At 32.4% G+C, this 25,461-nt stretch overlaps 3 protein-coding genes across 3 annotated transcripts in view; 1 reads left to right on the forward strand and 2 right to left on the reverse strand.

Moving 5' to 3' along the window:
- LOC134243140 (putative uncharacterized protein DDB_G0293878) overlaps positions 1-25,461 on the forward strand; it is a 476,688-nt gene that overhangs the window by 25,679 nt on the left and 425,548 nt on the right. The gene's annotated exons all lie outside the window — the stretch shown is intronic.
- On the reverse strand, positions 15,867-17,864 carry LOC134243143 (uncharacterized). The gene is made up of 3 exons (XM_062725377.1): positions 17,633-17,864; positions 16,661-16,813; positions 15,867-16,488 (listed from the first exon to the last, which is right to left on the reverse strand). Exons 1-3 carry the CDS (start codon positions 17,862-17,864, stop codon positions 16,247-16,249), a joined length of 627 nt encoding a protein of 208 aa, XP_062581361.1. The 3' UTR covers positions 15,867-16,246.
- On the reverse strand, positions 21,153-25,434 carry LOC134243152 (uncharacterized). The gene is made up of 3 exons (XM_062725387.1): positions 25,209-25,434; positions 21,599-21,760; positions 21,153-21,480 (listed from the first exon to the last, which is right to left on the reverse strand). Exons 1-3 carry the CDS (start codon positions 25,432-25,434, stop codon positions 21,212-21,214), a joined length of 657 nt encoding a protein of 218 aa, XP_062581371.1. The 3' UTR covers positions 21,153-21,211.

Here is a 25,461-nt window from a genome sequence, read left to right on the forward strand (position 1 = left end):
AAAAATATCTGTCTCGGTTAACCAGAGTATAAAACAAATTGAAATCACGATTATTTTAAACTTTTATTTCAAAGAAAGCAGTACAAATCTCATGTATATAACAAGTGCTGTTGTGTTATAAACGTATTGTCTTCATATCAATTATCCAAGAATACAAAAGTTCAATTAGCAGCCCTGCTTGTACTTTGTATTACAATACATGCGTTTATTTTAAACTTTTATTTCAAAGAAAGCAGTACAAATCTCATGTATATAACAAGTGCTGTTGTGTTATAAACGTATTGTCTTCATATCAATTATCCAAGAATACAAAAGTTCAATTAGCAGCCCTGCTTGTACTTTGTATTACAATACATGCGTGTCACCTTTTGAACAAAACGGGTGAAATACAATTGTAACCCAACAAAGAGAACTGTATGGTTCGTTGAAACAACCTTACAATTAAGCCTTTAGGTCTCCTTTGTTGTTGCAATTAATCAAAGAAATGAAAATAATGCAAGCTATGCATATTGAACTTCTCATTGTTTGGAAAATGTGCATGCTGTTCAAATAAACCCAAAGGATTCCCGCGATTCCATAAGAGATACACTGTAGAATGTATCTGAACTCTCTCTTCCATTATTATACTGAAGGTACATGTATATGCCAACAGTTATGTAGGTGTACTGGTTGTTAGTCAAACACCCCCACCCCAACCCCGAGATCTATTTTATTCATTAATAATACTAGTGTCCTCATTTTTTAGTGTCGTTCTTTATAGTCACAGACTTGAAAAAGATAACATTTAATTTTTTCAAAGATGAAAAAGTATTACGTAGTGCAAGAGGGTACATTGCTACATATACGCGTATTGATTTAAAAAAAAAAACCACGAGGCCAGAGCTCAGAAGACAATGTTTTCTAAGACATACTTTTCATGACAGTTTCTGTCATTGTTTACTTTTAATGACAGTTTCTGTCATTGTTTACTTTTAATGACAGTTTCTGTCATTGTTTAAAAGATTTATGGAAAGAAATAATTGACATTTATATATATATTTTTATTGTATTTTTTATTTAAAAAAATCAATTTACGTATTGCTCTCATTTTTCTTTCAGCAGTGAAAATTAGGTTAGGGTCAAACAATTATTCCTCACCATATGTAGATGTAGAAAACCAACGTATATGAGGTAGACCTCTTGTTCTCTCTTCCGGAGCAATGACAGATACCGGTCCTCTAGAGCCGTGATCCTTCATAGCCAGAACCCCCAAGAGCTGCATTCCTCAGAGGCTTAAGAAGCATGTTTTGAGGATTTATTATCAGATGTTGTGGCCGACAGCGTCAAAAAGCAGTGCTAATATTCATCAAGTAGTCAATACATAACACTCCAAAAGTCAGGAATTTAATTTTCTGTCTCTTATGGAAGTCATTGTCTATAAATTGATTAGTTTTATTCAGAAAATACATTTTGAAAACAAATGACAAGGTCGGGTACGTGTGTTTTGATTTCCATAGAAGGTAAAGCAAAATACCTTTGGAGAGTCTTCTCTAAATGTAAGTTCAAAAAGGTAAAAAGAGGATTAATTTTTTACGAAACGCGCAACATTCGGTTAAATTGTTGAGTAAACATAGAAAAGCGATTTTCTTAATTTTGATTTTTTTTTACCTTGAAAGTTCAATGGCACTAGTGTTATTAATCAATAGATATCAGGCCTTGCTTTAATGGACGAGTGCTAACTGTTTTGATAAGCGTTTTATAGAACCCAGTGATTGATTTCATTTTCTGTTACCTGATACAGGTGATATACCTCGTGTGTTCAGACAAATCTTTCGGCAATATCCATGTTTCCGTAATTTACAGCTCCATAAACTGCGTTTATTTTCCGATTTCATTTGAAGCTGTTTTGTAAATAAAGATCTAAGCACGGTTTTATTTGCACTGGATCCGAAATTGCAGATTATAATAATTCAAAAATTCTAAAGCAAGGCTACACGTTCAAATCAAATTTGAAAATGAGGGCATGCGATGAGACAGAAAAAAGTAGGAAAGGCGAAGTACAATGTAGGAGATGTGTTATGACACAAGAGTGCTGTTGGATGGTCAATGAATGAAAGAATTAATTTCTAAAACAACAGATGCTCCTGTATAACAGCTAATGGCGAGGGTTGAAGTTTTTCAAATGCAAGTGAAAACCCAAGGTCAAGGTCAGAAGTGTCAATTACCATGATTGGTATCCAAAGGAAGTCTTGTCATAAGAAATAAGCCTGTGAAATATATAAGCCTTAGTACTTACTTTTCAAAAGTAATTTCCAAGGTTAAAGTTTTTGATAAGTGGGTCAAACTCTAATCTAAGGTCCAGGTCAAAAATTCAAAAAATATTTATAACCATTGAAAGGTTTTGGTCACAATTAATACATATGTGAAGTCGAAAGCCCAAACACCAACTATTCAAAAGTTATGATCAAGACTAAGGATTTGTAATTTTTTGTATAAGTGGGCCGAACTCCATGTTCAAGAGATCAAATTTGGTAGTACCTGAAAGAAAGGTCTTGAAATATGAACGCTATAGCCACACCCATTCAAAAAGGGCTTTCATAATTCACAGGTGTATTCCTTGTGGCAAGACCTTTCATTGGATGCCAACAATGTTGGCTTTGACCTTAGAGTTTGACCCACCTAAAGAAAACTAACTTTGACCATAACTTTTGAACCGTTAGCACTAGGGCTTTCATATTTCACAGATGTATTCATTGTGAAAAGGCTTGACCTTGGAGTTTAATTTGCATTTGAGAAATTTCAACCCTCACCATAAGCTGCCATACGGGAGCATCAGTGTTTCACAAACACATTTTGTTTTTGTTTGTTTTTTCCTGTCTTGAATAAAAAAATAAAGTTAATTGAAAAATGACAATTTCAGCCCAAAAAGCAAACATATAATTGACGTTATGGTAGCTTCATCCCGTTTCCTTTGAAGATATGCTAATTTATTATGATAATTAGATTTGTAAATTACCTTAGAGAATATTTCACTCATGCAAGACCAACGTATTAACTGCCGGTGAATTAAGATCTTTGCTCGGCGTTCTTTTTTTTTGTGCCAGTATTTCAGCAAAAATAGTATCTTGATTTATACTGTCTCATCCACAGTACCAGTAAAATGCACTTGAAATATCTCGAGATAAAAAAAAATCAACTGGCTGAAGTATCTGATGCTCGATATTGTTTTTAGGACAGTAACTTTTATTGAGAACGGAAGCATTTTGTCTTTCCAGGAGTTGGTTTTCTATGCCTTAATTGTTTACAGATCTTGTATAGTTTGTGGACTTTGTTTGGATCACTTTTCCATATGAGTGTAAAATTCTCGAGAGGGACGTTAAACAATATACAATCAATCAATCATTATCTAGACTATGCCTTTTGTTTTAGAAATATCTTTTTAAAATCTTGTTTAAAAGTTAAATGGCAATCTTAAAACTACAGGTTTATTTTCTTCCGTTTTCACTAAATCGGCGGAGATACAGGAATAAGGAAGACTACGTGAACAATACTTTAGGTTCCTTTGTCAAGGCCTGTAAAAATATTGTCTTTGTAAGGCTCATTATTGTACTTGTTTAGAAGAACTTTGTTCTAATTCTACTTTTGGAAATCATTCCCGCCATTCACATTCAAAGGATGTTCTCCAAAATCACTTGTCAGTTCAGAATTCAATTTTTTCACGATATAGTCAAGGCGAGATCGATCTACACTTTCTAGATACTAAACCTTATTCAAAAAATCCTTATATACAAATTAAAATTACATCGCCGGGTCCAGCATACGCTCTTCCAAGCCTATGTCGTCGCGAAAGAAAATTTTATAACTACAGGCGTACTGTACTGTGGCATATTCTGAAGTGGTGTGAATCGTATGTAAATTCTCAAAAACTCCCGGTGTAGTTTTAGAAGTTTTAGAAAATGTAGGATAATTTTTCAAAACTCAGATATATGAAAACGCACGACTTTTCTTTATAAAACATTTTTCACGATTCAATAATTTGCGAATGTGGTGTTCGGTAGTTATCTTTTGGGTTTTTTATTTTCACATAAATATTTGTATCTAAAAACAAGATACCATTTTCATTGGAATTTTATATGAAGTTGGTTATGAGAACTATTCCTATTATGCCCGAAAAGCAGAAGTAGGAACGCAAAATAATCCTGAGTCATCAGATAGAAAGCAAAAGCAAGAAAAACTTTCATTTCATGACTGTTACTACTTTTATTACGAGACTTGTAGAGGCTATAATAATTATGATTAATGAAAGAAATATTAATTTTCATTTTTTATTCTTTCAATTCAGTATTTGTAAAAAAAAAAATGCATGCCATTAAATGATTCCATCTTTGTTAAGGTTCTATATTTTGATATCTAGGAACTGTGTAAGGAATGATTGTGTTATAATCCAGTGCCCATCTCTCAGCAAGAGATCTCTTCTGTCATTACTCAAATAAAGGTCTACTCGCTTAAATAAATACCCTGTCATTTAAAACTGCACATAATAATCAAACTTAAATATGCATTGTGCCATACTTGTCTTCTGATCTAGCCCAATAGGTCATACTCCTGAACGCAGGGTTGTTAGTGCATAGCATCGAATTGCAGGACATTTAACCAGTCGGCGCGTGTTACTGACATCATAGGAAAGACCACACCGGGTTGGAGCCGTTTGCAATGAAATATTAATAATCATGACTCTATGAAATATAAATCTACTTTATATTGATATGATTGATAATTTATATATTGATTTGTCATTGTTGATCAGCAGGAAATGTTATCGAGATATCTCCAGACGAGACTCTTTAATAAATCTTGATTTAATAGCTCACTCGTATGTATGTGTCAAAGATTTATCAGGAGTTATAGCGTAATAAGACAAATTACACATTTTATAAACTGGAAATTCTACTTGTTTCGATTTAGAAAGTGCTTTTAAAAGCATTCATATGAATGTATTTAAATTGCAAAAAAATAATACAAATAAGAAAATAAAAGAGAATTTCTAAAAATGAATAAGTTGGAATCTTTTTAATGAAATCATCTGACTTATCGGTATATAAGGGGTATATGAAAACATAACAGGTACTACATGTAACTGGGATTGATATTGTTCCTTTTTTCACCATTTGGGTTTCGATCAAGCTGTTTCCCTCTATGATTTTACCGTTGAATAAAAATTTTTAAACTGGTTCATTCATTTAAAAATAGCTAATAATTCTTTTAAATAATTATGAATAAAAATTGCCTGACGCACGCAACGTGTACTCTCCATCCCCACCCCAGCTTGCTGTTTTATTTTAATATGTAGTGATATTTTCATGACACGATATCTTATCAAAAATATTTGCAATACAAACCAATCATACCTACATACTGTAAACTGACATCGTTTCCGAATGTTACTTGTATTACGTTTTAGATTTTGACCATTTACTGGTAATAACATTATCTTTTAAATACCGGTAAAGAGGTTATTTCTAAAACATATCAAAAATGGGAAATCATATTTAAAATCATCGACAGAATAAGCAGATTTTGAGGTTGATATTAAAAATATGCTGAGTTTTTGATTGATAATTTCTGTGTAGATTTTGGAGGTAAGAACTTCCAACAATCTTTGGTAATTTCTATGTGTACAACCTGCGCTTCGTACTTAGCAGACCTATTTGTTGTATTCATATGAAACAAGATTTATCAAAAAAAATTGTACATGAGAAGAAGAAAACACTTGTCTTCCTGTGTCCATCAATTTAGATTTAGTTATCAACGACGTATTATCAACTAACAATACATGTAGTTACTTCCATCATATGTCTACTCGATATATCCTAGTAAACTAAAAAGAGGAGATACCACAGAGTCTGACACATCTTTTTCATACTTTAATATTTTACTAGAAAGAGACGTTAATCATAACCTTACAATAAATACTGCTTTACTTGAACTTTTTTATTGTCAATTTCCATTTAATTTACTGAGGAAGCAATATACCTTTGCAATATACCCTTATCACTTGTATTTTGGATTCATGTCCACCAGTTGATTCGATATGCATGAGCATGCTCTATATATAAACAATTTGTAATATAAGGACAGCTAATGACAAACAAGTTGTTGATGAAAGAAGGATGTAAAATTATTGTTTAACGTTATCCTTTTGAAAGTTTTATAGTCAATATAAGGCCCTTATCATGCAGCAAATGCAATTGATCAATAAGTCGAATACCGACTGTTTTTTCATACTTAATATTAGGCAATACTTTACACATTGAATTTTCTACAATTGATACCAGATTTTCCGATTATAACAAGGAGCAGGCAGGTTGGTGGGAAAGCTTACTCCTTCATGGCATCTGATCCCAACTATAATGTTTTTAAAAGTTCTGTGTTTGACTTCTCCTGATATGTATTGTTTCAATGGACTCTGAGCTTGATTAATGTTCCACACTTCATTTTAAAATGTGTGACTTTTTTGCTTAGCTTTATATTTGGCAAAATGTACGTTTGTTCAACAATGCCCTGTCTGCAATTGTACATCAAATCGATTCAAATCTTATGTTTGTTACGTATTGATAAAAACGTGCCTTTTACTAGAGAATGATTTTTTAAACCTTAAATCTGGATGTCAATAGTATAAAATTTCAATTGTTTTAGTTAACAGCTTACACAGTAAAATGCAAATAAAGCAAATAAGAAGCAGCTGAGATACCTTCTTGCAAGGATTCATTATACTGAGCAACAGTTTTACAACTTGTTTTTCCTTTATACTTTTTATTATTATGTGTCTCAATTACCATAAATTGTAAAATTCTTTTTACAAGTTTCTATCAATAATCTACACGATACGTAAACTTTTTAAAAATCTGAGAAATGGGTCAAAGCGAGGGAACTCTGAGAACATTTTGAAATATGCATTCATTGATATAAATCACTTTGAATCCACTAGTATTTATAATACATGATTAAATGTATCTTTTGCTTCCTTCTTCAATTTTATATGCAAGCTGGTTAACTGATGATAATCAGTTGAAACTGAACTGCATTCAGGAAGAACATTAAGGAGACATAGCAGGAAAAGCTAGACAACTCTCTCTCACCATTTAAGCGACTTTAAAAATTGCATAATTTAGCATCCTTTTTTAGTGAAAAGATTAACTAGGTTGGTAACAACAAAATTTGAAGTAAGTCTACTTCATTGAAAACGTGGGGCATATTGTATGGCTTTATGAATCCTCGACGGAGCGGATGAATAATGACTCTGATTTCTTGCAATTCAATATTGTGTGCTCTGGAAAATCGCCCAAAAACGAAGTTCAGTTATGTAAATTTATCGTTTTTACCTACTTGAAAATATTATTTGAATTGTACATAAATTAATGTGTTAATTATTAATAACTTAATTCTGTATTTCTTTATACAGAGGAAATAAAATATGAATGAATGAATGATCGCACTTCTTATTGATAACCCCCTCCCCCTAGTGAAAAAATAATAATGAAAGACAATGTTTTGATGATAATTCTTCTTGGTAAATTTTCTTTCCATATCAAATGCAACGAAACGCATACAGTAGATAATAGTATTTCTATCACACAGTATGATATTGTAATATATTTCACTTACATGCTTGAGTTTCTGATTGACAATATCTATGTTATTTTTGGAGACCAGGTCTTCCGATAATCTATTGGAATACCCATGTGTACCAATTGTGCCCCGTTATTAGCCAACGGCAACCTTCTTTTGTATTCATATGAAGCAAATTTTGTGCAAAATTTTCTGCGTAAGAAGAAGAAAACACTTGTTGTGGCCTTCAACTCTGCATTTTGATACATCGACGACGTAATGTCAATTAACAAAGGTAATTTCCATTCTTATGTCGATACGACATATCCTGGTGAGCTTGAGATTAAAGATACCTAAGGTCTGACACACAATATCTGTTTCATATTTAGATATTCTACTTGAAAAAGACGTTAATAGAAATCTAACAACCACGCTCTATGATAATCGTGATGACTTTAACTTTTCAATCGTCAACTTCCCTTACTTATGCAGCAATATACATTCATCACCTGCATACGGAGTTTACATATCTCAGTTGATTAGATACTCAAGAGCATGCTCTTCGTATGAACAATTTCTAAAACGAGGTAAATTACTGACAAACAAGTTGATGAACAAGACTATCAGCAGGCTTGTTTAAAGTCATCATTTCGTAAGTTCTATGGTCAATACAATGACCTTGTCAGCAAATACAATTTATCATTGAGTCAAATGCTGACTGACGTTTTTCAAACTAATTGTTAGTTCATTATTTACACACTCATTTGCTCATTTGACGACGGATTTTTCCGTCTTATCCCGATCATGACAGGAGCACATGGCGGATGTGACCAGTCGAAAGGGGATGCTAACTCCTCCATTGCACCTGATTCGCTCTGCTCCTATTTTGTTTTGTTAAATGGACGTTTGAGCTTGAATACAGTTCGTTATCTCCATATACGTATGTCAAGGAGAATAATGCATTACAAGGTACAAGGAAACTTTCAGATTAAATGTACATTTATTGAAAATTTCAGAATGCCAAAAATACAATAGAAATTATAAAACAAAAAAACTAATACCAAACAAATGGAAAAATATAGAGCACAGATAGGAAAAATTATAATACAAATCAAAATTAATGCAGAACATATAGACTATAATTAACACAGATGAAAAAGTAGAGTACAGATGAAAAATTTAAAACAAAGTTTGACATGCCATACAAGCTGGAACGCAAATTAACAAGATCTAAAACATACATTTCGACAAGACTGTATAAAAATGCTATCAAATAAACTGTAATATAGACTCCAAAGTAAAATGTTGATTTTGTTTAAACTTATGGATACTGGATTTGCATGCAACATATACAATGTACGTGCATCGATGTTCGGAAAATCAAACCTTTCAATACAGATATTACGGAGTTGTTGGATACATGTACGTATACAACTTTAGAAAAGAGATTTCGACAGCAAAACGTTTTCTTTTGTATTCTAGCTTTTTCTTTGTCTTTGTTATATATGTATTGAATTTCTATTTTTAATATCAGTAAGTTTATACATGGATTTAATTTCCTCTATTGTGTTCGTTTATACAATTATGAATGTCAGAATAAAAAATATAATAAACTTTTTTTTTATATCATATCTACGAGGGTCGTTCTTGCGATACACAGTATATCATAATAAATGTTTAGGCATTTGATTTCATTTTTTTATATTTGTAAAATTCTATTAAAGAGCTCCTAAACACAAAAAATCCCATGAATTTTCATATTGTCTTCGCACAGGAATTCATTTATTAAGTAAGCATGGTCATTACACTGAGCTAATATATGTTTTTATAAATGATCTCTGCCACGAAGATGAAATTAAGAGCGTATTTGAAAATTGCACTTTTTACATACCAGGTAAATCGCCAACAACCTCATATTTAAGATATGATTTTTATATGTAAAAAAATTATTTTTAACGCTGTATACTTTTCAGATGGATTAAATAAGTTAGAAGAAAAAAAGACAGCTCAAATATAACAGTCAATGTGGTCAATTAAAATTTGTGGGGACACCAAAAATATCGACTTTATGTGCCACATAAAATTTGAAAATGCTATGTTTACATGGAAAGAATTTGTTAAGATATATATACTAAACATTTGATCGTCACACCATTTTGTAGAATTCTGACAAAGGAAAAAACACATAACACTATTTCAATCAGATAGGTGCCTTATTTTCTCACAAATGCCCAAGAGAGAACATTCGTTAAATGTGCCAGCGGTTTATCTAAAAGCAAATTTATAAACAAAATAGATTTGTCAAACTTGCTTAATGTGTGACGAAACATGGGTGCACTTTTTATAGCCGTAAAAAGATTAATAATAAAAAAATGTGGAATCAAAGAAAAGGGTGTCATTTAATTATGATAAAGAGAAGCAATGGCTCCAATTGCAGACATGTTTAATTAGTTTTCGTGTATTTAAAGATGTCCATTAAAACATGTACATATATGCAAATGAAGGACTAGCAATGGTAAGTTTTATCTTCGAATTGCACGAAGGAAAGTTAAACAGATGTCCTGCAAAGGAAGTCCATGATTCGGTGACCAGGGTATTTTTCTTGTGCCTGACAACGCAGCTGCATATATATACGCTTAGAGAAATAAATAAGATTTTTAAGAAAAGAAAGTATACAGGACTTTTCAATCTCCCATATTAGCTTGATCGTAGCCACTGTAAGATCCTTTCATTCTCAAAACACTTGAAAACAATCAAAGTAAGATTGTAAAATGTCAGATATATCATGGGAAATGATATTCGTCAATGTCTTCGGGGATCCCTAAAAATTGAGTACGCTGAGGTTTTTCTGTGCATGGATACAAAGACTTCAGACACGCGTTAAGGGTAACTGAAAATGCCTTGAGGGATTGAAACTATTAAGAATATGTATTACGTACTTTTCTTACTTTTAGATGACATGTTGCATTATTTATTGAACGACCCTCGTAGACTGTTCCCATAAAGCTATGAGCATAAATAGTCTTAATAAATACATATCAGAAGGTTGTCGTCCTTGAGCCTCAGACTGTTGTATCTAGTTTTTTCTCTCTATCCACATTGATTTTTTACAATATACTTATAAAATAAGAGTAAGCTATTTGGTTAAATTAGAAACGAAGCGCATTAAAATGCAAATATAAAAAACGTTATTACCTAAAAGTTGTAATATCTCATAGCTAGAAGGCTTGAAAGGTTCATGTAGAGGGTTTATTGTGCACTTCGAAAATCGCGTATAATTTGTACAAAAGAAGGTGTTTTAATGCAAAAAGCGCTATTACACCTTTTTAAAAAGCATGATTTCATAGAAACTACATGACTGGGCTTCGGTATTTACGGGACCTGTCTAATTATAGAACCCATGTACAGAGCTAATTAAAACCTTAATTTAATGGAGATAACGATTTGTCGAAATTTGTTTAATGCAATTTAAATCGTTATATCATGTTTAAAGGGAAGCCCATATAGGACCTATCAAACCTAAATTTTTTAATTTGATGTAACGAATTGTTGGATTTCCTGTAACGAATTTAATTTGTTATAATTTTTTGAATTCGTTAACGAGTTTAATCTCTTGTATTGATAGGGTAAAGATAACGAACCGTGAACATTCTCATAAAAAGTTTAAACAATACAAAAATGTGAACAGGGTATAAATACGGACCACTGGGAATTACTGAGATAGAATCAAGTGCACAGGAGGAGAAAGCTTCCTCTGTTATCTGGTTTCATCCGCCATATTTATTGATGAATTATATTGAGAAAACGGGCAGTTTTTAAGCTTTTAAAGTCAATAAAACAATACAAAATAGGAGCAGAGCAAACACGGACCTCCAAAACATCAGAGGTGGTATCAGGTGCAATGGAGGAGTGAGCATCTCCTGACGACGGTCACATACACCGTGAGCTCTTTGTCATGATAAGGAAATAAAGGGAAAATCCGCTGTAAATTCAATGTGTAAATAATGGCATAACAATTAGTATGAAAGACGTCAGTAACTCAATGACTTAATGATAAATTGTATTTGCAGACAAGGTCATTGTATCGACCACAGAACTTACGAAATGATGACTTTAAACGAGACTGCTGATATTCATGTTTCATCAACTTGTTTCAAAACGCAGTATATCTAAATGTCGAGTTAAAGGCTACAGCAACTAATTTCTTCTTTTCACGTATAAAATTTTGAGCAAATTTTGCTTCATGTTGATAAAAAAAATAGGTTTTCTAATAATGAGACGCATTTGGTACCCATGGAAATTCCAATAGATCGTTGAAAGACTGGTCTCCAAAAACTTCATAGATATTGTCAATCAGAAACTCAAGCATCTTTTTGATGTCAACTTCAGTGTACTTGTGTGTACAATCAATGTTTTTGAACAAAATAATTTTGCAAATGACCAATGACAAGGTAAGTAAATTTACGAGTTCCATTTTCATTGAAAAAGCACCTGTAAATATTATTTAAAAAAAAAAGCCGCGACTTTAATTTATCGTGGGGAATGGTTGCGCAAATTTTTCAGCTGTTGATATTAGTAAAATCTTTTGATTTCAATTTTTTTCAAAAGTTCCTTTGAATTTGTAAGCATCTGCATCTGATTTACAACACTTCTCGAATATATTGTTACACAATACTCTTGAAGTTTCACCTTCACTACTGTTAATATTTTAGTGAGGAGTAAAGACAGAGGGTTACTTGAACATTTACTGGAATCCGCTAGGTATTTCTGATTGTTAGGAATTTAATGAAGTTTCGGAATCCAATAGAGGTATGGTAATTTGAATTCATTATGGTTGTTTGGGATATCAAAAAAAAAAACATTCAAATCTGACAAATGATTTTGAAGAATGTTTCCTTAGAAAGAGAACTGATGAGTTTAAGTTTGATTACCACTTGTAGAATTAAATCCAAGTTTTTCTAAAATACACTTACAAACTAATACAATGTTGATACCTGCTTTGTTAGTAAGGATCAGTACGTACTTGTCATGTAATCTTGATATAGTAGACAGTCATTCTGTATTCAAATTTATATCAAAGAACAAAATAAGGCGTCACAAGTTGTGTGAAACAAGTCAGCAAAATACCACCAGATATTAGACTATATTAGCCAAAAACGTTATCATAACCACCACAGGATTTACAAAATATGCTGACTTCAAATGAGTTTGTTGAAATTCTATCAACTTCAGCTTATATGTGAATCGCTTGCTTTGGCTGGTAAAGGCCCTGTCACACCGACCTGCGTTCACACGGAGTCATTACGGCGTTGTTAAATTTTTAAAATCGCCGTGGAATCGCAGGAAAATTGCGCAAATTTCTGTAAAATTTTCACAATGTGAAGATGTCACGGCGTTCCTACTGCGACGGTCGCGATTCTACGGCGATCTCACGGCGATCTACTGCGTTCCCACGGAGATCTCTCGGCGACTGACTGCGCTTCCGCGGAGTTTTCACGGCGCGTTAGGAGTTTTCACCTTGTGTTCACGGCGTTCTCACTGCGCTGGCTGCGTTCACAATACGTTCACAATGCGTTCTATACTCATTGATAAATATTCAGAAGGAATGTAAAACATTTTTGTTTAAAGATTCAAGTTACACGATGAAAAGACTTCTTATCATGCCAAGAAAAAATTCTTAATAATTAAAAATTATCTATTTAAATAATTTAGTACTACATTATTAATACTTTTATGAATAAACTCTTTTTTTCTCAATTTTATCGGTTCAGATGTGTTGTTAGATTTTCTTTGATTTTATTATGAACGTAAAAAAAAAAATAAACACACTGAAAAGTTTTCTACAAAATTTAAGTGAAACAACAGAACAAGTTCTGGTGTAATTTTCTCTTCCATGTTTTACTTATATGCTCCTAGTGAATCAAATACGTTGGAATTATGATCCCATTGCTCTTGTTTTGTGAGCTGGCTAACAACGCTCTAACAACGCCGTGAAAGCGCATTGTGATCGCCAACGGACGCTGTAGAAACGCCACAAGAGCGCAACGATCGCGGTGACAACTCCGTGCTGTCGCCGTGTAATCGCTGTCGGAAAAATAACAAGACGATAAATCTCATTAGAAGCGCCGTAAAAACGCGATAGAAATGCAGTGACATCTCCAAGGACTCCGCGACATCTCCGTGAGGTCTCTGTGGAAGCGCAGTCTTCTATCACTGCGTTCGTGCCACGATCATGTGCGTCTTCACGGCGTTTGTACGGAGCTCCCACTACGTTGTTGGAGATCTCAACGCGCTGCTACGGCGATCATACTACGTTCCTACTGCGTTCTTATCAGACCGCGATCACACGGCGCGTACTTTGTGCATGCCCAAAGTGATCGCCGTCCTCTGGCGTTCTAGGAGACCCTACGCAACCCTACGGCGTTCAGTGGAGATCTCACCGCGTTGTCACGGCGCTGTAGGAGACTCTACTGCGATCACCTCGGCGTTCTGTATTTTCTGAGGACGCCATGCATGCAGTCGCGTGAGGACGCAGCCCCGGTGTGACAGGAGTTTAAAGGAGCACAAACAGAGTCCATCGGGATAAGGTTTTGAAGACTACATGTACGTATATGTTGCTCATGAGGAACTCCAGCATCCTTTTAAAATCAACCTCAGGGTACTTGTTTGTAGAGTCAATGATTTTGGACGAATTAAATTTGTTTAAGAACAATAACAACATGTAAACATTTTCAATTTCGTTTTTATTGAAGAAGTTGTCTGTGATTTAAAAAGATACAACGAGAGAGAATGTTGTATAGAGTGTATTACAAAATATTCGTTTTGATGTTATTTACTTTTTAGGTAGTTGATGACTCACGCTATAAAGTAACTTATGGTACAAAATTTGAAAACACATTATTCATTTTTCTCGACTGTCAAAGCTCATATATATTTTAGATTTGAATAAATCCAACTTAATTTGATAGTTTAGACGATCAATATAAATGGCGACAGTATGAAAAATAAGTGGACCAGCGGACACGAGATGATTGACAGATTCAGAAAGAGTCAGAATGAAAAGCAAAGAAGACAGAAAATAAAGATAGAAATAAGGAGAAAATATATTCTTTCAATAGTATTATGTACATCTATAAATGTATCTCTATCATGACGAACAGACTGAGGGATATTTCACCTTAAACTTCATGTATGAATGATTTATACTGATGATTTTAGCGATTTAAACGCCAAAATACGCCTGTTTACTTTTAGTTTTTACATACGCACATGTATGTTACATATATATTAGCTGTAAATCTGTAGCGTTATGGTTTTAAATATTAGTCTTTGCCCATAAAGCTACAGATTCCGCGATGCAAATATTGTGTAATTTATATTTCTGTACACGGTTTGGAAGAACTTCTCCACTTTTCAGCATTGATAATATTACAACCTTTCACTCCCTAATTTTAGACATATTTTTTATATACCTCCTAACCTTCTACAATAATAAACTCGCCTGTTATGAATTTTTGTTGCATGACGGAAAATGCAAAACAAGCGAGTTTAATAGTCTAGCGAGACGAGTGTACATGTAAAGGGTTAGTGGTTAAAAATACGTCTAAAATTAGAGAGGTAGTTGAATGAACAACGCAACGGATCTGCTGCTAGTAACATATATATCTGCCTTTAATTTCAAACGAAACACAAAAGTAAGAATTCGTTGACAATTTTTATGAGTCGAAGTTGAACTGAGAAATAGGAACAGCAAAACAACATTCTACGAAAAGAATCAAAAGGATTCCTTGCCAAAGAAAAGAAACTTGACGGATTTGGAATTGGTTCAGCTTTCAAATGTACAACAAACAAGACAGTAAAGCAATTGTTTTTCATTCGATCAACTTAAGTTACTCAGGGGGTAATTTGAGAGGATACCATTTTCGGATGGAGTGGCAATTTCGATTAGATTTATGCAACGCAAACAAATTCATTTCATGTAAAATTAGAGACACTACATGTAGCTTGTTCCTCTTTTTTTCAATATTTTAATTTGATGAAAAGGAAACATGTCAAAATATTGGATAAAGATTTAATTAAAATTGTCTTGTGATTGTTTTGAAGGGCTAGACATCTATTAATGTTTATAGATTTGAACAAAAGAAATTTCAAACATGAATGTTTTGTCAATCTTTGGCCATTTCTAACTGTTCTTGATGTTCTAAATAGAGAAGTCTTCATGTCTTCCAACATCGTCGCTTATAGTGATATCAGAACTATTTAAATGTAAGTAGACTCTCATGTAATCAGAATGTCATGTACTAAAAGCCCGAGCCAAAGGTCAATTGCATCTCTCAATGTCCTACTGAACAACATACGAGATCCTAGTATGATGATGTATAATTGTGTTTCAATGTTAGAACAACTAACACAAGTTAAACATTTGTGTAATTCAGAAAATACAAAATTTTCTGTCTTACAAAACATACATTGATTGTTTAATCTTTATACGAACTTTCGTTATAATAGACCTTATTTGAGGAGATTTTTGCCGGGGGTACATTTAATATAAATATTGTTTATATAGCCCTTTGGGTTTTATTCTTAGATTACAGAATCGTCAGAATCTTTATATGATTTGTAAATCACCATAAATAGGACATGCACACAATGCAAAGCTCTATGAAAATGATGTCACCATGTTCTTTTCCTTTTCTGACTTCACATTATTTGCTGCTAAGACCACAATTTCGACAGTCACCACTAGTGCGTACAAAGCACCAGCAGTGGTGGAGATGAAGAACCCGGATGATAGCTCCAGTTTGTCTGTGGGGTAGTAGTTTTTTGGATCTTTCGCATTGATAGAGAAAATTTCTCTGTGTTGATATTCATACAGAAGGGAACCCACCAGTACCTCTATAGCTGCAAAATCCAAACAGAATGTTAATTGTTTTAAATAAAATACAGGAACATTAAAGGGGAAAAAACTTATTTTTACCGCGAATTGAAAAATATATAAGGAAAAAACATGCAAAGGGGGATAAAAATGAAAAGCAAATAGTATAGCAATTCTTTATACATTTATACAGATCACCTGCTAAGAGACTAAAACAAATTCCAAAAAGTCGACAGATTCCTGCTAACAGCGCCATCTTGCGAGTAATCGACGACAGCAAAAGCAAGAATAAACCGAGCAACCCTGCTACAATACAAGTAACCTCTACATTCTGTAGGTCTTTCTTCCAACCTGTAAGATGCAAAGCCATTCGTTCATAATCCATTAAAAGTACATGTATCTGTTTTTTCAAGTTTTGTTTCGTAACTCTGAAATTTTAAATTGTCGTTTTCCATATATACATGTATTTTGTTCAGGTATGTCCATCTATAGAAATCAGATTTATATGTAGCACTTTTATAAATGTATGAGGGTGCTTATTTACCAAAATATCTTGAAAAAGTTTTTGTTTATGTACATTAATTGATTTTAAAAATCCCGATGAGAAGAAAACAACCACGCAAATAAACAAAAACCCCAAACAAACATGCAAATCAAATTACAAAACAAAAGAAAACTCGAGATTTCCAATTCTTTACGTGAATACATGCTTCAATATTTACTAAAAAGTGTGGCTATCTTATGTTTTGTAGGATTTTCAAAGTAATTTATTTAACATTCCTATGGATTCATCACATTTTGTATCCTCTATTACCAAGATTGCAGACTGAGGAAGTGTATTTGTTTAAACTGGTTCAATATTTGATATTTTTGCATAAGAAAATCGATTTCAAATATCCTTTCAAAGTACTTTTTAAAACTTTTTTTTTTACTATTTACATATTGTATTTATTTATTTATTATCAATTGTTGTTGTAGTAACTAGAAATGGTGTAATATGAAATCGAAATATTGATAGAAATGACAAGTTATTGTTGGGAATGAACAATTATATACTAGGTGATGTGTTTGATATGTCATATGACTTGAACTTGAAAAAAATAGGGATCTAAATAAGATCAAGGACAGGTGTAAAATATATTCAATGGACATTCTATAACAATAACCTACCGACATTCATCTTCGACTTTTCTTTTGGGAAGGCTCCAGCTTGCCCATCCTCAAGGATATTAACTGTCCACAGGTTTTGATACGCCCTGATGGTGTATGTAAAGTAGTTTGTGTTTATCTCACTCCACACCGGAAGTGCAACCGACACGGACTGGATAGCTATAGCCACTCCAAGCAGAATTAAAGTAAATGCACGATATTTAGTCACTCCACACTTTGTGCAACAAGACATTTTGTAAAGAAGAAGATTTTTAAAAAATAAATTATACAAATTTTAAATTACACTTCCGCTAACAAGGATTGTTTTTAGACTTTAAAAGGGGAGAGCTTTGGCTATTGAAAAGTGTTGTCAAATTAAAACATTGTTATCACTCACTCTGTTTGTTTTATCTCGTATTCGGTGATGCTAAAACCATGGGCAGGATATATCCTACAATTCCATGGTTTAGTTCTTACGATTTATTAAATTCCGTAGTTATACAAGTTAATGCATGTCAAACAACCTTAATATATTGATTCCCAATGTAGAAAGTGGAGACCGGTCCTTCGGATGAGACCGTATAGACTGAGGCCCCTTGTCGCAGTAGGTGTTGGCACAAAAATAAAGATCCCTCACAGCTCAATAGCACTAATTATAAGTGCCGAATATAAGATAAAATTTGCAGCTCTCCATTGGCTTGTGTTGCGTCTCCATATGAGTGAAAAATTCCTGAGAGGAACGTTAAACAAAAAACAAAAACCAATTTGAAAATTATGATTAGAAAACATTACAATTGTTTTGCACAGAAAAGCCCCGGTCATGAAAAGAAAAAAAATATATTTTCTCAAATCAAATGATGTGGATAATTTCTCTCAATATTATCTTATTGGTCATTTAATTTTCTATGACAATTCATCTAACTTATTTTCTTTTTTTTAATCACATAGTTCCTGTAGTAAAAAGGGTTCTTAAATGAATAAATTATAAATATCAACCTGTATGATTACAATGAAATTTGGGTGTAGTTTTGTTCTGAAAAGAAGAGAATTTACCACTGATAAGTCTGATACAGGTAAGATTTATTGTGTTCTTTTATTTACTATTGATTTTCCCATCCCTGATACAATCTTCCCAAGGCCTTATCATTAAATTGAACATTTCTTCAACCTAATATGGAAGTCGTAAATACATAATCTAGCGGGTAAACTGGTTTGTACACAGCAAATAAGTCCTTTCGGGATTTTGAATAAAACTCAAACATTTACAATGGAACTAAAGAGTAAATATTCAATATTGTAAAGTTTATCTGTTTAAAATTATTTTGGTGATAAAAGTGAAAAATATTGATTTATTTTGCTTAATATGTTCAATGCTGATATGGGCAAACTTGTTTATTTTAATTATCATATTCTTATATACGAAGCCACTTCAGAGTTACCTTGTGTTATAATGTCAATTTATATGCAATTCTTTTACATTGTCACGAATTATATCAACGCCTTATTTCTCTATTTCTACAAACGTATGAAATCTGAAAACTGCAAAAAAGCACATTTCAATATTCAATTATTCAACGCTTTGTATTATCTTAGGGTTGTATGATTTAGTACTAATATGACAGAGCTTTAGATGACATGAATTTAGATTTTGTCAGTCGTGGAAAGAAATTGAGTTGAAAAATATTAGTTTTATTTTCATTTTAGAAAATTCCTTGTTAAACTTTGCATGAAAATCAATGATTTTTTTTTTGTAAAATAGAAATAAATTAACTTTTTATATATTTATATATATATTATTTTTTATTCATATATATATATATATATATATATATATATATATATATATATATATATATATATATATATATATATATATATATATATATATATATATGGGATTTTTAAAGATACTAGTATATATATATATATATATATATATATATATATATATATATATATATATATATATATATATATATATATATATATATATTAATAATTATATATCTCACTTCTATTCTCAATGACCGTGTAGTGTAGGGCAGCGCCGCGAGAATTCCATCGGCATCGAAAGCAAGTTTTTTGACTTGCCTAGATAGCCGAGCGGTCTAGCGCGCTGTTCCTGCACTGCTAGGAGACAGATTCCGAAGGTCGAGAGTTCAACCCCGGGCTGGGGCGGAAGTGGGTATCCATGTAAAAGTGAATTTCTTTGTGCTTTCTATATTAATATTTCTTCACTTAGGGCAGTTATATTAGTTTAAGAGTTGTTGTAAAATGTGCTTTATATATATATATATATATATATATATATATATATAGTATCTTTAAAAATCCCATTCAGAAGATTTTAAAAGCTTTGATGGCCAATATTTGCTATGTGATAGTAAATATTTTTATTGTGCAAAAATAGGGGGAAACTATCTTTCACAGCCTAAACTATTTAAAATTTGTGTACACAAAATTTGACATTCTTATTTCAAAAAAAAAAACAACAATTTCATAAAAAAGGAGAAGTATTTATCATCCCAAAAGCCTTCGGCAAAGGTTTTTGGGCTAATTAAAATCCCAATTGATTTTTTTTAAAAATTCAGTGAAATTGACTCCTCCCTCCCAAAAAGATTTAAAATAACCTTATGAGGATAAATTAATATAATTTACTATGATAAATATCTACATTGTACTTCCATATAGCCTCTGATTAGATGATCCAAGTGGCTTCTGATTAGATTAATAACAATTTTAGTAAAACACAGACCAACCGGCAAAGTATTTTTCTTCAATGTTCATATTGAAAAAAAAACAATACATTGTAGATGGAATTCAGGGCAATCAAAATTCTTTGCTTGTAGTATGTGATTTATTTAAACGATACTTAGATTAATAGTTAATGTATAGTAAGTACCCTTTATTTTGGGGAAAAAAGAATTCTCTAGTCCATCTTTGTTATCAATTTGAAGGAAAAGCTAGGACAATTTCATTGTTAACATTAATCAATCAAGTATTGATCAGTACTTGTGAAAATCTATGATATAAGATACATTGACAAGAGAAAACGACAACGGGGTACCGATGTGATTTGAAAAATTACACAGTGTTTTACTCAATGTCACTACCAAGTTTGTTTAAACGACAGAAGCGAAACAAATGGTTCATCGTTAAATTGTTTAAACCGATCGAAATTGAGTAATGGTAGATGTTGTATGCTCCCAGTCAGGGACAACATAGATAAGTAGTCGACGATAAAGATTTTTTGGCAGATGCCTCTAATATCTAAATACATATCCCCAAAGCTTTCGTGCTACGATTAATTTTCCGTGGGTCTAAATGTATTGACTTTTGGATTTAGATACTTTATGAAATCATCACATGTAACCTTAACAATCAATCTATCTAAACTGCTGAAAGATAAGGGTGGGAAGAGTTTTCATGTCACGTTCAAGAAGAATTGATTTTTACACAGATTGCAAACTATCACTTAATTGTCAAATATCAGAAAAACAATGTCATTGTCTCAGAACTCAAGAGCATAAGTATGTAAATTTTTTATTACATTTATATTGACGTATCACATTATTTCAAAGTAGAAAAAATGGTTTGGAGTTAATTTTTTTCATCCGGTTTCTTGTCTAGGTTGTTCAGCGGTTGTATCCCTCTGTGACTGGAGGCTTTACCATCCGCTATGATCAGCTGACTGATTTCTATCACGGCGGATGTAGACAACAGGACACTGCTGACCACGGACAGTATAAAGCCGTAGGACACCCTCTCCTCCTGTATAGGATAGTTACTGGCCGGATTCCGCGCATTGAAAGAAAACATCTTCACTTTCTGGTAGTTGTACAACAAAGCTCCGATTATTATCAATAAACCTGAAATATAAAAATAAATGTATAATATACCGGTATTCCATAATAAAAATTTAAATAATTTACATTTCTTATGTAATAAAAGCAAACCCTTTTAGCATGAATATTTAAAAAAGATTACTTGTCACAATAGTCGTTATGATTGCCAGAGCCCGAAATATTCCAGCTACAATAGTTTTGGTTGCTACCACAGTTAATACAGAGACTGACAGCAACAATGAAAGCGAGGTCAGTCCAAGCACGATGCACATTATTTCTATAATCTGCAAATCCTTCTTCCATTCTGCAATGAAAACAAAAAAAAATCATCAATGATATACGCATATATGATACAGGTGGTCTTGCTTTGGAAGTATAACGCACCAGATAAAATTCTGAAGCATGGAAAATATCAAACAAAACAAACTAGTCGAATTCAGGCTCATTAAAACTATATAAAGAGGGAGCAAACCACACATGAACCTAAAAAAACATCAGAGGTGGGATCAGGTGCCATGGAGGAAGAGGCATTCTTCTCGATCGATCATACCCACCATGTGCTCTTTATCATGATCGGGTAATCAAAGAAATTTAAGTATGAAAGTACTGTAAAATCAAATATTTTCCTGGGGTCAAATTTTCGTGGTTTGAGCAAAAACTCTTGGTTCGTGGGGATTTGAATTCGTGGATGAAGAATTATTGAGTAGGTTATGTATGTAACATTTTACATTTCGTGGTGGGCATGAATTTGTGGGTGTCTTCATACCTCAAAAACAACGAAAATTAAACCCCCACGAAAATTTTATTATTTCAAAGTACTTGCCTAATAATTAGAACATGTATGAGAAACGTCATTTAGCATTGAATTTGCTGATAAGGTCAGTGTAGAATATAAAACTTGCAAATTAATAATTCCATATTTTTTTTATATATCTTTTTTTCAAAAATTTCCCTGTTATCAAATTGTTTTGCTTTAAAATTTAATCGTTCATGGAGATGTTCTTTCGTATCGAATCAGCTTGGAAACAAAAACTCCATATGCAGGTATACGAGGGTGATTTTAATGTAAATCGCGAATTAATGAAATTACTTCCATAAAAGAGATAAATTAGGCTTCAGTGCGTTTTCCACTTTAGTAGTTCTCTCCAATGCTAATGCGAATTGCTCAAGTAAGACAAACTCCTTCCCAGCCTACTTTCACTGGGCACCAAAACAAACATCATGTTAAAGATCTCCCTTCCTTAACAATCAATCCAATTAATGAATGACATCATTTTCTCTTTGTGACCTCATTAACATTGACCAAACATCAAGTAACATTTGCCTTATATAATAAAACATGATTACATGTATGGCTATTTGTGTGCCAGATATATAGTTCGCGACCCTCGAATTGCTATACAAAAAGGGAAGTTGGCGATAGAAAAATTGAAATTATCATGTTTATCATAAAATGTGTTCATAGGTAAAAATTCATGTCTTTTCCAGTAAAACACTGTAAATCACTTTTTATTCGCGAGAACTTTATTTTTGTGTAATTACGCGAGACAGTGTATATGTGATAGAGTAATAACCACAATCGGGAAAATTTTGTCTCTCTTTTCATGAATCAATGCCTGTCTCGCGAAAATAAGGTGTCGTGAAAATTTAGTGATCTACAGTATCCAAAAAAAGAAAGATGCTTTGTGGGGTTTCATAACGTTTTGTGATGTGTCAAAACTATTCACAAATTTTAGGTATTGTTTTTCAAAAAATGATATGTACATGTATTTTTCTTTTTATTCATATTTTCAAAATATTAACAGTTTTAGATTCAGGGTGTAATGCAACAGAAGAGTTGGATGCATTTTTACCATAATAGTATCAAAGTTTTACGTTTTTACTGATTCACAAAATGAATTCCATTTTATCACGAGGTTGGTAAGAAAGGAAACTATTTAATGTAATCTAAGATTTTAAAACGATAACAAAAAGTCAAACTAAACTTAACGTTCAATTGCTATCACATTCTAATGCGTTCATCTCTTCTTTATTATCATATCTCTAATTGTTTTATCCTTATTTCTGATTGTATGTAACCTTATCAAGAATAGTGGGATTTATCCGAAGCATTGTTGAGAACCTAATCACTTGCAGGTGTTTAGATACCAGGAAATGATTGCGACATCCTATAAACTACGGTGTTTAAAATCCAAACTCAGAACTATACCAAAGTTTAACGAATCCTTGATAATCCTTTGTTCTCCTCAAACAATTTGATGATACTCGCAAACTTACAATCTGACACTGGGTTTTATTCAATACTTGTATAAACATAGGTATACAGATCTAGGATTATAGGGTATATCTTGTTATAATATAGAATTTGAGGATGTAGATCCGTTAGCTTGATATAATCTCAAATAAGATCATGATCTTTGTTTTTAAGTTTACGTACAATGTTTTTACGTAGACCCATGGATTTCGACCTATTGCTACGAGATCTAACCTTCTTTGTTTCAATTAATATTGCAACTAATATTGAATTAAAAGAAATAAGCGTTTAACGTCAATCATTTGAATATCAATTGATAATGCAAGAGCCACTTAGGGCCTTTTTGGCCCTGTGAATTTCTTAAAAATCAAAACTACTCACTTTAAGCTGAAAATGCAGTTACTGTATTTATCACTTGAACTCTCGGAGACTATGATTCTATTGGACATGACGTAATTTCCCCTCTTTCCAATGCATTATGACGTAATAAAATGCGTCATGTTTCCTCATATCCTGTAAATTCCTTTGAAAATGGCCTTACATTAAAGTATTTTTTTTTTCAATATTTCATATAGAGCACAAACTCTGATCCAAAATATGCAATTACAGATTGAAAGATCGATTTCTGAAGATTATAAAGAATTGTTAATTTTTGGATCTTGGGCTGTGCTCATATCTTATTTCTTTGCTAAAAATAGTCAAATACGCATGTTTTCTGCAAATTTCAAGAACATTGCATTTTCTCAAAGCCTATTTCCAATTTCCAATATTCTCAAAAAAAAAAAAATATAGGAAATGAAAAAAAAAACAAGTCTCTTGATAAATGAAATGGAAAAGAGGCGATAGTCAACAAATTTATATAAGTACACTGTATGCATAAAGTGAATTGAGCTCCTATAATTAAAGAAAAAAAATAGTTGAGACCCACTAATTTGGGAAAATTATAATATTACAGGAAAAATAATATTTTTCTCATGTTTCGTCATGCTATATCATAAAGGTGTGGTTTTAATCTTTGTGAGCTCGAGAGTGTTGTAAATTACGGAGATGGTACATGAAGATTAAGTGAATGTTACATGAGATTATAAAATGTCATAACTTCAGTTTTCCTATTCTTTTTTGCAAAAAAAATTAACCAAACTGCAAGTGAAATAAATTGCTGTTTGCAATCAACAATAATTTACACCTATCAAATGTTTCTTGATTTGACTGAGGAATTGATTGCCCTATTGCACTGTTATAAGAAACAACTATAAGCAGCCTTAGCTAACCCGATGAAGTCCTGTGCTACTTGAATTACGAGATGATATACACCGGTATTTCCTTATAAACGTGTACAAAATAAATGTTTTCAGCATTTTCTTTGAAAACAAAAGCCAAAAAGAAAGACTTTAAGTTTTTCCTATGCAAGTTAAGCTCACGTATTTAAAGTTTTAAAACACAAAGAGCATGTTTAACTGACAATTAATAAAATCCAATAGTAACGGGAAAAACTTACCAACTTCCATGTTTTTAGGTTTGGGGTATGCTGACGGTGTGTCTTGTATTATGTGTTCTGTCCAAAGACTCTGGTGGGCCTTGATAGAGAGACCGTGATATTCTGAGTCTATTTCACTCCATTTGTTTGCTGCAACTGCAACTATCTGGAAGATGAAAGCAACTGATAGAAGAATGATCGAAATTATCCGAAGCTTTGAAAGTCCTTGTTTTGTTAAGAAAGCCATTATTCTCCTTTGAATTATATTGAAAAA

This window comes from Saccostrea cucullata, unplaced genomic scaffold, assembly GCF_032062105.1.
Source record: "Saccostrea cucullata isolate Sc308-1 unplaced genomic scaffold, CSIRO_AGI_Scuc_v1 ctg161, whole genome shotgun sequence".
NCBI classification, from domain to species: domain Eukaryota; kingdom Metazoa; phylum Mollusca; class Bivalvia; order Ostreida; family Ostreidae; genus Saccostrea; species Saccostrea cuccullata.